Below are 16664 nucleotides of genomic sequence, written 5' to 3'. Positions count from 1 at the left end.
TGGGGCTTGTCTTTTTGTGAAACATTGTGGTGACGTGTTTCTCTTTTGCCCTGTAGGTCAGTCGTTTGCTAATTTTGGGAGGTGCAAACGTGAACTACCGGACGGAAGTTCTGAACAATGCCCCCATTTTATGTGTCCAGTCTCACCTTGGTTACGCAGAGATGGTGGCTTTGTTGCTGGAGTTTGGAGCCAACGTCGATGCCGCTTCGGAAAGTGGCCTGACTCCTCTTGGTTATGCTGCTGCGGCTGGATATCTGAGCATTGTTATGCTGCTGTGCAAGAAGCGGGCTCAGGTAATGAGACTGTATTTATCTGATGGCACTCTGACTTGCCAGGAATTGCATCGTTACATGGAGGAGAAAGCAGGTAGCATGTAGAGTAGATAGCAGACCTTAGAAAAGAAATTGATCCACTCTTTGCTTTTTCCTTTGCCATATAATATTTCTTAACATCACCCTTTCCTTTTGCACATGAAAATAGGCTACATGATACAAACGGACTGTCATGTCAACTCTCTTGCAATATTTTCTGTACAGTGAAAACCAACCCCTACAGTTACCATGTGCTTTCATTCTATAGAAGTTTCAGCACTCTAGCATCTTTCTTACCAAGCCTGCGGTTAGCCTTCCTTATTAAATGCTCAATCCTGCAAGGGATTGGACATCTCATGTGAACTCATTAGAAGCTGAGTTTGCTGGACCACACGTAGTACTGGACACTATGCGTCTACCCAGCAATTCCATTATTTCGAAATAACGGATACCTTATTCCGACTTCTGTAAACCTCATTCTACGAAGAATAATGTCTTTTCTGAAATAGCTGTTTCGAAATAAGGCATGTGTAGATGCTCCACTGCTGCTATTTCGAAATAGCCCCTTACCAGGGCCATTGTAAGTTATTACTCCTGGGGCTCTAAATCGAGTTAGTATGTTTACATTAGGGAAGCCTGACTCAGACTAGTTTGGACGCTTCCCTGCAGTGTAGATGTGCTATTTCAAAATAAGCTATTTCAGCATAACTATTCCAGAATAGCTTATTCCGAAATAACTGTGCAGTGTAGATGTAGCCTATTTGTGTCGTGGTGAGGTTTCTCCGCCTTCTGGAGGGACTGATTATTGCTTTAATGTGGGGAGTCTCTGATATGATCGGGTATGTCAAACCCTGGGTTCTTGTAAACCACAAGTGCAGCACCAGCAATTTAAAATATCTGCCGAGATGCCAGCTCTGCCCTCTTATGTCTCTATCTAGAGCAGTGGTTCTCAGCTTGTGGCCCACTAACTACCAGATATGGCCCATGTGACATCTTCAGGGCCATACCAGTAGGGCAGTGGTCCCCAATATTGCGTGGCTGCCGGGTGCCCGGAGGCAGAGCCACTCACGTGCCAGGCACACGGGGGCGGGGCCACCCACGAGCCATGCGCCCGGGGTCAGCACTGCGCATGTGCCGCGCCCCCGGGGCAGGGGCCGGCAACGCACCCCGGGCCGGCACCGCGCATGGGCCGTGCGCCCGGGGCCGCCCACGAGCCATGCGCCCCAGGCTGGCACTGCACATGTGCCCTGGGGCCGGGGCTGGGGCCGCCTATGCGCCCTGGGCTGGCCCTGCGCATGTGCCGCGCGCCCAGGGGAGGGGCTGCCCATGCGTCCCGCGCTTGGAGCCGGCACCATGCATGTGTCACGCGCCGGGGACGGGGCCAGCCCAGATGTTTCAGCGGGCTCACAGAAATCCCTGCGTTGGGGACCACTGCAGTAGGGTGTGTGTGTGTGTGTGTGTGTGTGTGTGTGTGTAGATATATATATAAACGTACATACATACATACACACACCCTACTGGTATGGCCCTGAGGATGTCACATTGGGAAATAGGTTGAGAACCACTGGTTTAGAGCAGTGTTTCTCCAGTTGTTCTGCGGGCCCACTTTGGAAAACCCACTAGGGGTAGGTACCTACTGTTGTTTACCTACCAAGTCTATAGCCACGGAGCCACACAGCTCTCATTGGCTCCAGTTCGCAATTTTCAGCCAGGGGGATCTGCGGGAAGCTACTCACATAGCTGGAGCTAGTTTGACTTTGCCCCCTAGTGTAGACCTGGCCTAACTCCCATTTGTGCCTATGAGGATTTCTCTCCTACCAACACATACTAGCTGTCTTACCTGTCTGTTTAGGCTGAGATTTCCAAGAGTCTAAGAGTATGTCTACACTAGCCCCCTAGTTCGAACTAGGGAAGCTAATGTAGGCATTCGGAATTGCAAATCAAGCCCGGGATTTAAATATCCCACGCTTGATTTGCATGTTCCCGTCCGGTCGCCATTTTTTGAAATTTACAAGCCCGGACTAACTGCCCGTGTCTACACGCGGCAGGGAAACGGGCGTTCTAAATAAAGCCCCTAAATCGAACTACCTGTTAAACCTCCTGCAAGGTTTAGAGCAGTGCAAGGAGGTTTAACAGGTAGTTCAATTTAGGGGCTTTATTTCGAATGCCCGTTTCCCTGCTGTGTGTAGACATGGGCAGTTAGTCCAGGCTTGTAAATTTCAAAAAATGGCGACCGGACGGGAACATGCAAATCAAGTGCGGGATATTTAAATCCCGGGTTTGATTTGCAATTCTGAATGCCTACATTAGCCTCCCTAGTTCGAACTAGGGGGCTAGCGTAGACATACCCTAAGAGAGTTAGAATCCCAAATTCCACTGAATTCAATGGGATTTGGGATCCTGTCTTAATCTCTCTCTCTCTCTCTCTCTCTCTTTTCTATCTAAGGTACCTATTTCCATGGTATTTCAAGCATTGTACTAAAAATAGCACTGTGCACGCCTTAATTGGCAAGTCTCACATTTTCCATTTCTCCCAGTGTGCATGTGTGATTGCCATTGTTTGTTCTTGTGAGAAAAAAGATCAGAATCCTGTTTGTAGTTGCTCAAAGGTGAATCTGCGATGCCGGCTAGACCTGCTTTTCTTTGAGAATGTGCTGCTTTGAATCATGTTATTGGCACAAAAGGCATAACAGATCTGCAGGGTTTGTAATTAGCGTTTGGGAATTCAGGCCAGATGTTGGAACAGTGGAATTCTGCCTTGCTAATGGCTTGCTGAAGTCATTTCTCTACGAGTCCTTGAACCTCCACAGTGTTAAATAGCAACATTGTTTTGCAACACCCAATGAAGCATTTGGAAATATTCTCTGAACACGTCGGTAATAGTTGTCCAGTGCGAATACCCTTTGTTTAGCTTTGTGGTGAGCGCTTCAAGGGTTAATTGTGTGTAATGAGTCTAGTTTCAAACATTTTGTTGACTAGAAAAATGTCTCTCAGAAATGAAATGGCAGCCTCCTGGAAACAATTTGTGGTTTCTGTAAATATTTTCCTCAGTTTTGAAGGCCAAGGAAAAGCATGTGTGGCTTTAGTATGAATGTCCGGATGACTAAGGGACCCTTTTAGGTCTTTCTGAGTTGTCAGAACAACAGAAAGGAAAAAAATAGGCTTAAAAAAATCAGCTGGATGATTCCCTAACACTGACCGATAAGTAGTATTAATAAACCTCCAATGGAGTCCCATTATCTCCTCTGTGCAATGTGCAGGGGGAGTGGGAGGGAAACCCAGGGCCCTGAATGTGGTTTTAAAAAATCTGCATCCCAAATGGAAAAAAAAGAAACTAGCTTTCATGAGGATCCCCTGCCAGTCCTGCAAGACTATATGCAGCGTTCTAGTAGCAGCTGTTTTGTGTTTAGATTGTGTCGTGGGTACATAAAATAGCAGTGCTTCTATGTATTTCCTGAACAAAGTGATATGCTACTCAGCAGTGAAGTGGTTAATGGGTAGAAGGAATCCAGTTGAAATAAAAGACAGGACTATGTAGCACTTTAAAGACTAACAAGATGGTTTAGTTGAAATGTTTTCCTATGCTACTAATATGACTTGTGTAATGATGGGACCTAAAAAGCAAAGCTGACATTGTGCACAAACACATAGAAAGCAGCCCTCCCAATTCCTAGGGCATGTCTAGACTATGTTTTATTTTCAAAAGAGGATATGCAAATTCCATGGATATGCAAATTCCTTCTTCCGATTGCTTTTTCGAAAGCGGGTCTTTCGAAAGTGAATGTAGTCTGGACGCCGGGGTTTTTTGGGGAAAAAAAAACTTTTTCGAAAAACCGTGTAAATCTCCTTTTTTAAGGAAGAGTGGTTTTTTGAAAAAGGGGCTTTTTTTCTAAAAAAAAGCCATGTCCAGACTGCTTTCACTTTCAAAAGACCTGCTTTAGAAAAAGCGAAGAAGATATCCTCTTTCGAAAATAAAACAGAGTCTAGATGTACCCCTAGTAGGATAGCAGATTGTAACACCAGGACCTGAAATTTCTGCTTTAATTAATGTTTCTCTGCTGCCCCCTTCTGGTGAGGCAGACTAAAGCAAAGCTGCATAAAACGGGTGGACGAACCTTTAGGCTGGGCTTGTAATGAGGTATTTTTGCTCATTCTGAAGATTTGTGAACTGGTAGGGTTAGGATGTTCTTGTTTCTCTTTCGACTCACTGACTCTTTGCCCTGAGACAGAGTCAATGGGCAGAATTTCCGGGCAAAAGGAGCGGCAGGCAGTGTGCTTACGAACCCAGTGGAAATGTGCTTTGGCGGGAATAAAAAGCCAGGGCGCTTTCAGTGTGAAGAAAACTGCAGCTGCCAAGCGGCGACCGACCCAAAGAAACCAGCTGTGGCCAAGAGGCTGTCTGTCCTCAGGGCACTGTTTCTTTGGGAATGAACTTTGACCGGTTGTGGATGGGTGGTTATTTAGAAGCATGCGGAGAATGTACATCCTGCACATGTGGCATTGTTACAAAACCAGGGCTGGAAACACGGAGAAAGCCAGGGCTCTTCAGACAGGAGTTTGGTTTGATTTTAGTTTGTCTTTCCGCTCCCCTTAAAGGTGGATCATTTGGACAAAAACGGGCAGTGTGCCCTGGTTCATGCGGCACTCAGAGGTCACCTGGAGGTAGTGAAGTTCTTGATTCAGTGCGACTGGACAATGGCTGGGCAACAGCAGGGCGTGTTTAAGAAGAGCCATGCCATACAGCAGGCCCTGATTGCAGCAGCCAGCATGGGCTACACGGAGGTAAGACGTTACGACACGGTTCTGGATCTCGGGGGGTGACCGAAATAATAGGTTAGCTGCGTTCCCTGATCACGAGGCTGAGCACAGAGGGCCTAAGACAGTGGTGAGCAACCTGCGTCCTGCCACTTCCCGCAGCTCCCATTGGCTGGGAATTGTGGATGCAAGGCAGACAACCTGTCTGGCAGCCCGCCAGCGGCTTACTCTGAGGAGCCACGTGCAGCCTATGGGCCGCAGCTCATCCACTATTGGAGGAGGTGGAGCCAGTAACTTCCTCCCACCCCTACCCCCAAGTCAGCAGGATCCACTGATTTCTTGGCAACCTTGGAGGCCTGGGTAAAATGAGTGCAGGCTTCCAACCAGAGGACTTGTAAAGAGCCCCTGATTAATTGTACTGTTTACGCCAATTCCCCAGTGAAAGTAGGGGACTCTGAGATCAGGCAGTTGTTGGTTGTATGCGCAGAGATGATGATATGTAAAATACTGTTTATTTTTCAGTTGGGACGTAATATTTGGCTGAAAAAAATGTTTCTGTTTAAATAAAACCACACTCATTAATTTCATTAATCATGAAACTTCAATCCATGAAAACATAAGTAGTGTGATCAGATCAGAGGAATTAATCAAAGGGGGCTGGGTAAATCACACTATGTGAACACAAGTTGAATTACTTAGGAACAGATGTGCCTTTGAAGCAAGAGAACTTGGTCACGTGATTCCAAACAGCCCAGATTAGTATTTGAATGGGAAACGTCCCCAGAAGTTTCCTGATATATTTGTAATTTTTTAAAAAGTGGTTTCTGAATGTACTGTGTATGTAGTGCTATAAATGGGCAGGGTACTTTCAAAACAAGCTGAAGATGTGTAGTCTGCGCTCTGAAAGAGGGCTGGAAAGCCAGGAGAAGCAGTGTTATAATTAATAATTATGCAATAATTAAAATGTATATCATTTGCAATTATGATAAAGTATGGTGAACGTTACTTCAACTGACTAAGCGGTTGGCTGACATAGTAAGCATTACCCATTTTAGTGGTTAAACAAGTACTGAAGCGGATTGATAATTAGTTTGGTCTGTGACTTCAGGCTCCCCAGGGCCCATGTTGTTCGTGCCGTTGCTTTTCAGTAATGGACAGCCACAGCAGGCAGCTTAGAAATGGCAATTGTAACTGAAAACCCCTTGCGCGCTGTGTTCAAGAGAGGGATAGTATGCCAGGCTCTGCTGTCGGGTTGCTGTGCTAAGTACAACGGGTGCAGCTACCCCAGCCTTGCTTTTAGCGTCGCTCTTGGTAAGCGTCCCCCACCTAGGATGACAAAATGCACCTCCAGCCATCTCTAGTCTCTATCTCTGTCGTCTCCTTGATCTCTTGCTTTCTCGTATCATCTTATCAAGCAACGTGGAGATTTGAGCCAGTTTCAAAAATTTGCCCTTGGAGGAAATTAATTCAGTTATTTGTAAAAGAAGCATAAAAGGTTAACCGGTTAGTGTTAGATTTACTGTTACCTGACCTGAACCGTTAGCCTCCTGCACGCCGGCTGGAGTGGCCTTCGTCCCACACCGGGATGGCCGGCCAAAGGAACCGTAGCCCAGGCTGGCCAGCCAGAGCAGCTCCAGCCCTGCACTTGCTGGAGAGACTCCAGCCCCAGCCACGCTGGGCCAGCCAGAGAGACTGTAAACTGGGCCATTCTGAGCCGGCTGGCTGGAGGAATCACTGCCCCAGCCACATTGAACCCTCCCCTCAAGAGACCCTAGTGACTTTGGTTAATGTTTTAAATAATATTTGCATCCCTATCTGACAGTGAGTCTACACTGGCCAGAGAAACCAAGTTGGTACCTTTCTAGCAGTTTGATTAACTGTCATTCATGCTAGGAAGGGGCCGTGTCTACAGGCAGCTCAGACCAGTGGCTGAAACGCAAGACAATCAGGAGACTGGAGTTCTGGTCTACAGTCATTTGACTCACTTTTTAACCATAGGAAACTCACATCACTTGTCCCCCTCGATAATGTTGTTCGTGTTCACTCACCTTCAAGACCTAACAATGAAAGTCACCACAGCGCTATTTCTTCCCTGGTAGCCATCGCTCTGGGTAACTCAGGAGCTGTGGAACATTCCCTGCCTGCATAGTATGCTCTGTATACAAAACATACACCGCTTCTGAGTTGTTACGTAGCACCGCTATAAAGACTCCTCATGTGCAGTCGTCTCAAGAGACTTGTTTTTTCCCTTGTACAGGGCAGCGGGCTCAGTTGCTGATCTCGGGAAGAATATTTACCTACACTGAGGTGCCAGGACGAGACTTTGTTCATTTTCGTGTGTTTATTCAGAAGGGCTTATGTTAAGATGTCAGCAGTTTATAGATAACATGCTGAGGTTCATGAGCTGACATGTCTCTTTGGTTTAGATTGTCTCCTACCTGCTCGATCTTCCAGAAAAAGATGAAGAGGAAGTGGAGCGAGCACAGATCAACAGCTTTGACAGCCTGTGGGGAGAGACAGGTAATTTCAATAGTTGCTGCAGTTTCTCTCCTTCGTGTTTGTGGATTCCATTAATATCTGCTATACATTTTAGACCTGCGCATGTCAAGAGTTACTGAGGGCGATCTATGCTTTTATTGGAACTTCCCGGCGAATGCCAACCTGCTTTATTATTTTTCCAAAAAGCGCATGGCCTCATTTTTGGGGTCGCTGAGCCCCTGAAATAGTCAGGCGGGCAGGACTTCTAAAAGTCAGACCAGCAGTCTCTTCTGGGAGGTCTGCTGCTGTATTGAGCTAGATGAGCACAGAATTCTTTTCTCCATTGATATTTGGCAAAGCTGCAAAGAGAATGTTTGCCCACCCCAAAGTAACTCAACGCTGCAGCTTAAACTCCTGAATAGTAAATTCGCATTTGATTTTCTGCATGATGATAATTGCTTTATTGTATTTGAAACATGCCTGGCAAATAAACAAACGTACTTTGAGGGAGAGTGGTCCATCTGGCAATCATGGATGCAAATCTATAAGTGTCACCTTCCCAGTGTCTACTAGAAAAAGGCAGCATTTTAATCCATGTACTTTATATGTGCATTTGTGCTGCGTCAAATAGAGATCTGCAAAATGGACCCATTGGCTTTTAACTTGGATGAACCAGCAGTGTCTATGCTCAGTTTAAACCACTGGCATTGCCACCGGGATATTCCTGTCTGGGAAGCCGCTCCCTGATGCAAACACTGGATGGTGTGTAGTTTTGTGTGCAGTTAAATTGTTTTTGGTAAACAGAACGTATGCTTGGATACATCTCAAACTGATTTATAGTTTGGAATGTGTACTCATGTAACCGACCCTCTGAGAGTTTTCATGTCCACGGCAACAGCAAAATTTGAACCTACCAGGAAGAACCTCCCCTGCACATACTCAGCTGGTAAAGAACAAAAAAGGAAATGAAAATTGGCATAGAAAGCGTTAACGAGAATGGTGTGGGGTAACAGCAGGAAAGGGTGCAAGGTGCAGCTCCCAGAATCATCAGAGGCAACCTAAATACCGAAGAAAGATGTCATGATAATATTAACTGAATTTTTCTACTAGTAAATGTTACTTTAGAGAGAGAAGGAAAAGGAATAGAGTGTATAGCTACCTATATATTGTCCCTGAACACTGAGAAAGTATTTGTTACAATCATATAACAATAGTCTAGTAGCACCTTAAACACTAACAAAATATGTAGATGGTGGGCACAACCCACTTCTTCAGATGACAGAAGTGTCCAAGAATTCTTGGATCTGGACTTCTAACACTCCTGTCATCTGAAGAACTGGGTTGTGCCCTCGAAAGCTCATGATACCATGTACATGTTTGTTAGTCTTTAAGGTGCTACTAGACTATTTGTTGTTTTTTAAGTTTTTCCTGTTACAGACTAACTTGGCTCCCCCTCTGAAGCTTTTGATCATTTTTCCAGATGAGCTCTTGTTCAGTATGCTGCCCAGTGCAGAGGTAGTATTTCTAACATATCTTAGCTATTAGTGTATCTAATAGCTCGAGAATGCCGGGGGGTGATCAGGAAAGCGAAAGCGCAATTGGAATTGCAACTGGCAAAGGATGTGAAGGATAACAAGAAAGGTTTCTACAGGCATGTTAACAAGAAGAAGGTGATCAGAGAGGGTGTGCGGCCCCTACTGGATGAAGGAGGTAACCTAGTGACAGATGATGTGGGGAAAGCTGAAGTACTCAATGCTTTCTTTGCCTCTGTATTCATGGACAAGATCGGCTCCCAGACTAGTGCGCTAAGTGACGCAAGATGGGATGAAGATGGACAGCCCATGGTGGGTAAAGAACAGGTTAGGAACTATTTAGAAAAGCTAAACATACACAAATCCATGGGTCCGGACTTAATGCATCGGAGGGTACTGAGGGAGTTGGCAAATGTCATTGAGGAGCCTTTGGCCATTATCTTTGAAAAGTCGTGGAGATCGGGAGAGATCCCAGATGATTGGAAAAAGGCAAATGTAGTGCCCATCTTTAAAAAAGAGAAGAAGGACAATCCAGGGAACTATAGGCCGGTCAGTCTGACCTCGGTTCCTGGAAAAATCATGGAAGGGATCCTCAAGGAATCCATTTTGAGGCACTTGGAAGAGAGGAAAGTGATTAGGAATAGTCAGCATGGATTCACAAAGAACAAGTTGTGCCTGACCAATCTGATTAGCTTCTATGATGAGGTAACTGGCTCTGTGGACATGGGAAAGTCAGTGGATGCGATATACCTTGACTTTAACAAAGCTTTTGATACGGTCTCCCACAATATTCTTGCCAGCAAGTTAAGGGAATGTGGATTGGATAAATGGACGGTAAGATGGATAGAAAGCTGGATAGAAGGCCGGGCCCAGTGGGTAGTGATCAATGGCTCGGTGTCAGGATGGCGGTCGGTTTCTATCGGAGTGCTCCAAAGTTCAGTTCTAGGACCGGTTTTGTTCAATATCTTTATTAATGACCAGGATGAGGGGATGCATTGCACCCTCAGCAAGTTTGCGGATGACACTAAGCTAGGGGGAGAGGTAGATACGCTTGAGGGCAGAGATAGGGTCCAGAGTGACTTAGACAAATTGGAGGATTGGGCCACAAGAAATCTGATGAGGTTCAACAAGGACAAGTGCAGAGTCCTGCACTTGGGACGGAACAGTCCTAAGCATTGTTACAGGCTGGGGACCAACCAGCTAAGTAGTAGTTGTACAGAAAGGGACCTGGGGGTTACAGGGGATGAGAAGCTGGATACGAATCAACAGTGTGCCCTTGTAGCCAAGAAGGCTAATGGCATATTAGATTGCATTAAGAGGAGCATTGCCAGCAGATCCAGTGACGTGATTATTCCCCTTTATTCGGCTCTGGTGAGGCCACATCTGGAGTATTGTGTCCAGTTCTGGGCCCCCCACTACAAAAAGGATGTGGACGTATTGGAGAGGGTCTAGCAGAGGGCAACCAAAATGATTAGGGGGCTGGAGCATATGACCTACGAGGAGAGGCTGAGGGAATTGGGTCTGTTTAGTCTGCAGAAGTGATGAGTGAGGGGGGATTTGATAGCAGCCTTCAACTTCCTGAAGGGAGGTTCCAAAGAGGCTGGGGAAAGGCTGTTCTTAGTAGTGATGAATGGCAGAACAAGGAGCAATGGTCTCAAGTTGTGGTGGGAGAGGTCTAAGTTGGCTATTAGGAAAAACTATTTCACTAGGAGGGTGGGAAAGCACTGGAATGGGTTACCTAGGGAAGTAGTGGAGTCTCCATCCCTAGAGGTGTTTAAGTCTCGGCTTGACAAAGCCCTGGCTGGGTTGATTTAGTTGGAATTGGTCCTGCCTAGAGCAGGGGGCTGGACTTGATGACCTTCTGAGGTCTCTTCCAGCTTTATGGTTCTATGATTCTTCTCTTTTCCTTTAGAAATAAGGCCTAAATAACATGTTATGCTACTGATTGGAAGACAAACTGTGGCATCGAGGATGGTAATCCAAAATATTTTCAAGGCTTGGTCAAAAAACACTAAAATGTCCCTCTGTTCCATTCATCTTTGTAAGCAGCATCAGACACTACATGATGTCATTGGATACCAGTTAAGATAGCTCACTGCTTTCTGGATAAATCTGATGATTTCTGATACTAAGCCACACAGATTTTCTGGACTAGGGTCTAACTCTCTCCCCTTTTGCGGTGCAGTCTCCCGTCACATCCAGACAGCTTTCTCATATCCCTGACACTGTGCAAACATCTGCCGCCTAGAGGCTCTGCATCCATGCACCTTTTCCTGACAGGTTCCAGCCATTTCAAGTTCTACTCAAACAGGTCCCATTTCCATACATCCCATGCAACTTTCCTTCACTATTCCCAGAGGGTACGTCTACTCTGCAACGCTATTTCGGGATGCCGGAGTATCCCGAAATAGCTATCCTGTGTCTTCACAGCAAGCTCATTATTTTGGGCTCGCTATTCCGACGTCCCTATAAATCTCATTCTACGAGTAGTAAGGGATGTTTCGGAATAGCACTTTATTTCAAAATTTGGTGCTGTGTAGACAGTGCCAAATGACGAAATAAGCTATTTCAAAATAGCACTGAAATAAGACCCACAGTTTGCATAGCTCAAATTGCGTAGCTTATTTCGAGTTATGGGGCAGTGTAGACACGACCTAAAAGAGACTTCCAGCATTTGCCTTATTCCTTCTGTGTCTTACTGCTCCTGGCAAAAAGTTCCCTTCACACAACCAGTTTTTGCATGGCCATGACTATTAGACATTTTTATCTGTTTGTGGAGAGCTCTTAGAGTACATCAAGATAGCTTGGAATGGCATCGAGTCACATGCTAAATTGCACTCAGATAGAAAAGTCATCGTTAAGGAATACCCAATAGCTGATTAAAATTGCCCTTGGGGAAGATGGAAAAATGAGCAGCCAGCAATATTGTAAATTGACAAAATCTCAGTATCTACTTTTTACCCGTTTTGCAAGTGAATGTGATTGTTGTGTGGCTCGTGAGACTCCATTTTACTTGGTCTGGTTTTATTTTCCAAAAGCTCCTTTGCAATTCTAGATGAAAAATAAAGAGAAGTGTAGCAGAAAGTGACGCCAGAACCTAAAATTGCTAGTCAGCTTTGAAACTCCATATTCTCTACTGTTCTGTTTCAATACCTGTTGCTTGTCTCTCTGATCTTGTCTGGAATAGAATTGACTGCCTGTATTAATGAGATTATCCTACCGTCATCTGAATTGTCATGCCAAGCTACATCATAACCTAGGTAATGGTGACAGTGCAATAAAGCCAGTTCCAGATGAAATATTTACCTCTGATACAAGACTAATATCAAAAGCGAGCAGATAATGTCTGTGTCAACAGTAATAATGCAGCCAGAGATGAAGGTGCAAATACAGTGATGATAAATGCATCAAAATGTATCCTCCTGGTACTGAGTATGAAATAAATGATTGTACAACACAGAAGATCGAAAACACATTAAAAGGGTGATTCTTTCTCCAGATAGAGAAGTTGACTTTTTCCTTGCAAACAGCTCAGTTGAATTTAAAGGTAGATTGTTACTGAGCTCACTGGGAATGCAAAAGTGATGCACGTTACGTAATTGACAGTTATGGTATTTTCCATAAGACTTAAGGTTAGAGATGTCACATCGTGAATTGAAGGCAAAATCCAGGAGTAAAACCCTGAAGCTTTGAGTCCTCCTTGCTGTGACCCCTAGACACAGTCCCTGTCTTCTACATTTGTAACTTACATACAAAACCACATGGATACGGGTAAATAGGATGATATTTAATAAGAACAAATGCAAGTGCTCCACTTACACACATACAGAATGAGAAGCGATTGTCCAGGAAGTAGTACTGCTGAAAGAGGTTTAGGAGTCATCGTGCACAAGTTAAACATGAGTCAACAGTGTGACACTGTTGCAAAGAAAGCAAACATGATTCTGGAATGCATTAACGGGAGTGTTGGGAGCAAGACCCAAGAAATTGTTCTTTCGCTTCACTCTGCATTGATTAGGCCTCAATTGGAGTATTTTGTCCAATTCTGGGCACCGCATTTCAAGAATGATGAGGAGAAATTGGAGAAGGTCCAGAGAAGAGCAACAAAAATGATTAAAGGTCTAGAGAACGTGACCTGAAATAATTGGGCTTGTTTAGTTTAGAAAAGAGAAGACTGAGAAGGGGACATGATAGCGTTTTCCAAGTATCTAAAAGGGTGTTACAAGGAGGAGAGAGAAAAATTGTTCTCCTTGGCCTCTGAGGATAGGACAAGGAGCAATGGGCTTAAATTGCAGCAAGGGAGGTTTAGGTTAGACATTAGGAAAAACTTCCTAATTGTCAGGGTGGTTAAACACTGGAATAAATTGCCTAGGGAGGTTGTGGAATCTCCATCACTGGCGATATTTAAGCGCAGTCTAGACAGACACCTATCAGGGATGATCTAGACAGTGCTTGGTCCTGCTGTGAGGGCAGGGGACTGGACTCAATGACCTCTTATAAGATCCCTTCCAGTTCTAGTATTCTATGATTTAATTATATGATTACAGGTTTTACAGTCAGTTCTGTTTGTGGCATTTAGAGTTTTTTTCTGTTTTAACTCTTGATGTCCCTCAAGCCCAAGAGAAGATAATGAACTACACTTGGGAACAGAGAGAAGTTGAATATATTAACAGAGTTTCAGCTAAAAACACATCAACACCTCTAAATCAGCCATCCTACAGAAATGAACTTCAAAGAAGAAGAAACAAGCGGCATCAGTTAGAAATAGGCTCCCACCTTCTGCTCAAACTCCTACTGAAAGGAGCAAACCACTGAGCCAGTGAAGCTGTGCTGAGATACACATGGAGTTGAGGAGGAGAGGGAGGAGCTGAAAAGTCTAAAATTAATACTGAAGACAAGTAAAAGACAAGTCCTACACTTAGATCTATTTTCAGATTCTGTGTTTCTTTTCTAACCAAGCCATGTTGTCAGAGTTTACAATGCACATTTTGCCAGGGAGGGGGACTTTCATGTTACCAGGGGACTTGAAATATTGAAAATTAAAGATAATTTTGGTTTTGCATAAAAAGGCATTTGCAGGTGGGATCTGCCCTGGCCCGGAAACAAAGGGCAGAATTAGCATTTAAATTGAATATTGCTTGATCGTATGGATTGTGTTCCAGTAGTTTCCCTGATGGGGTTTCAAAATCTTACACTCTAAAATGGGATAATTAAAAAAATTCTTCCATGTGAAATAAGGTTGCCAGATGGTTTCAACAAAAATACCAGACACACTTGACATTACAGCACAATCTACATGACAGCTGATTTAGAAAATACCGGACATTGATATTTTCTCATTTAAATTTTTTCAATTTGTTTCCCGAACAGAAAGCTCAAATACTGGACTGTCTGGTTCAAAACTGGACACCCGGCAACCCTATGTGAATAGCACAAGTTCTGCTAACTTCCAGCTATCTGGCAATAATCTTTTAATCACTACATCTCTCTCTCTGTCTTCAAGAAACCCACATATTCAGATTCCCTAGTGAAATGAGACAAATGCAACTTTAAATTTTTGTGGAAGGCCTTTAAAGGGAAGAAAGCATGTACCCATTTTGTGTGTTCTAGCCATGCAATGATGTATTTGGTTTTAGAATTCCTGGCTTGTACGCTGTACTGTGCAGCAGAAAAACTGCAGAAGGCATAAGGGAAAATGTTTAAGGTTTCAAATGACACTGCCTTGAACTTCATAGTTACACAAGCCGGTAGATTATTTGGTGATTATCATAGCTGGGGGTGGGGTTTTCTGCTCCATTGCGACTTGAGGACCAGGGAAAAGGTCTTTGTCATCCAGTGCTCTTTTTCCGGGATGTTATCAAGTCTTTTTACAGAAAGAACTAACTTTTGACAACAAAATATAAATGACTAGTAACAATTAGAACAAGCAAAGTATCATAGTCTCTCTGTTTTTTTTGTTTGTTTGTTTTTAATCCTGTCTTTGAGGGTTGATATGTAGTATCTAGGCCCCAAATATAGTAACTGCAACTTTCAGGGTCATTCTAGCAGGACTGTGTTCTTAGTTCTGCTCATCGTGAGACTTTAAAGGAGAGCTGGTGAGGCAGGGGAAAACGTAATGCAGATGTTTGGAGGGAGGACAGAGATTTGAAATTATTGACAGAAATCATCACCATGGTAATAGCTCCTTACACGTTGCCATGAATGAGAACAACCAAATTTTGCTGGCTCTGAGTTTTTGGTGAACTTGGCTTTTTATTCCTGGTTCTTCATTTGTTTTTCTTGAATTTTTTATCATGATTTAGTTTACTATAATGTTCAAGCCAGCTGAGCCACTCCTTTTGCTCGGTGACATTGAAAGAAAATCCGTTTCACATAAAGCACGTTTTATTTTCTGATCCCTGAAGGCAGCAGAGCAGATACTGACTACACTGTTTCAAAAGGCCCTCACTCTCCCTCTTCTTCTCCCCCTTTCAGCTCTGACAGCTGCTGCAGGACGGGGCAAGCTGGAAGTGTGTCGTCTGCTTCTGGAGCAAGGCGCAGCCGTGGCCCAAGCAAATCGGCGTGGGGTGGTGCCGTTGTTCAGTGCCGTGAGACAAGGGCACTGGCAGGTAAATGAGTTGACTGCAGCATCCTCTCATTTAACTGGGGTTGCAGGTGTGTGTGTCATATGTAAGGCTATGTCTACACTGCACACTCACTTCGAAATAGCACATCTACACGGCAGGGAAGCCTCAAAATGAGTCCAAAGCAGGCTTCCCTAATGCAGGCGTGTTATCTCGATTTAGAGCCCCAGGAGGCATTGGGGAACAATAACTTAGAATGGCCCTGGTGAGGGACTATTTCAAAATAGCAGCAGTGGAGCATCTACACACGTCTTATTGTGAAATAGCTCATTCAGAATAGGCCTTCTTCCTCGTAGAATGAGGTTTACAGATTTTGGAATAAACTGTCCGTTATTTTGAAATAAAAGTGCAGTGTAGACACACCCTAATAACAGAATGCTATGTGAGTGGTTTCTCTTAAGTATGATACTCTCACACTTAAGATTAAATAGAAAAGGCTTTGAGCATCAAAGTGTAACCTGAGTTAGAATGAAAGGCTGTCTTAAAAGAACCAGTAGCTGTCCCAGTGCATTCTCTGCTCACTACCTGCAAGACAGAAACTGCTGATGTAAACTAAGCTATTATTATTTGGATTGTTGTGTGGTTATTTTTATACTCTTTCTTATGCAGCTAGGACCATGTTATTTTGGTGCATTTCCATTTGTTTAGATTAAGAACAATAATATCTTCTAAGTGATCAATCCAATACAACACCCTTTCACACCTCACTTTAAAAGATGGTGGCAGATAGCGTTGTGATCAAGACACAATAAGTCATTCTTCCGCTCTGCTCTGCACTGATTAGGCCCCAGGTGGAGTATTGTGTCCAGTTCTGAGCACCACATTTCAAGAATGATGTGGAGAAATTGGAGAAGGTCCAGAGGAGAGCAACAAAAATGATTAAAGGTCTAGAAAACATGACCTGTGAATGAATACTGAAAGAATTGGGCTTGTTTAGTTTAGAAAAGAGAAGACTGAGAGGGGGA

At 44.2% G+C, this 16664-nt stretch overlaps 1 protein-coding gene across 17 annotated transcripts in view; it reads left to right on the top strand.

Moving 5' to 3' along the window:
- Nucleotides 1–16664, top strand: part of TANC2 (tetratricopeptide repeat, ankyrin repeat and coiled-coil containing 2) — a 702540-nt gene that overhangs the window by 660576 nt on the left and 25300 nt on the right. For all 17 annotated transcript variants that reach the window (XM_089774011.1, XM_089774007.1, XM_089774012.1 and 14 more), the window contains 4 exons: nt 57–293; nt 4908–5093; nt 7493–7586; nt 15551–15684. In XM_089774011.1, the coding sequence (XP_089630137.1) occupies nt 57–293; nt 4908–5093; nt 7493–7586; nt 15551–15684 (651 nt within the window). The remainder of the gene's footprint in view (nt 1–56; nt 294–4907; nt 5094–7492; nt 7587–15550; nt 15685–16664) is intronic.

The sequence above is a fragment of the Pelodiscus sinensis genome, chromosome 29 (genome assembly GCF_052426305.1).
Source record: "Pelodiscus sinensis isolate ZL-2025 chromosome 29, ASM5242630v1, whole genome shotgun sequence".
Lineage (NCBI taxonomy): Eukaryota > Metazoa > Chordata > Testudines > Trionychidae > Pelodiscus > Pelodiscus sinensis.
The sequence above is the reverse complement of the archived record's forward strand: the minus strand, read 5'-3'. Positions and strand labels throughout refer to the sequence as shown.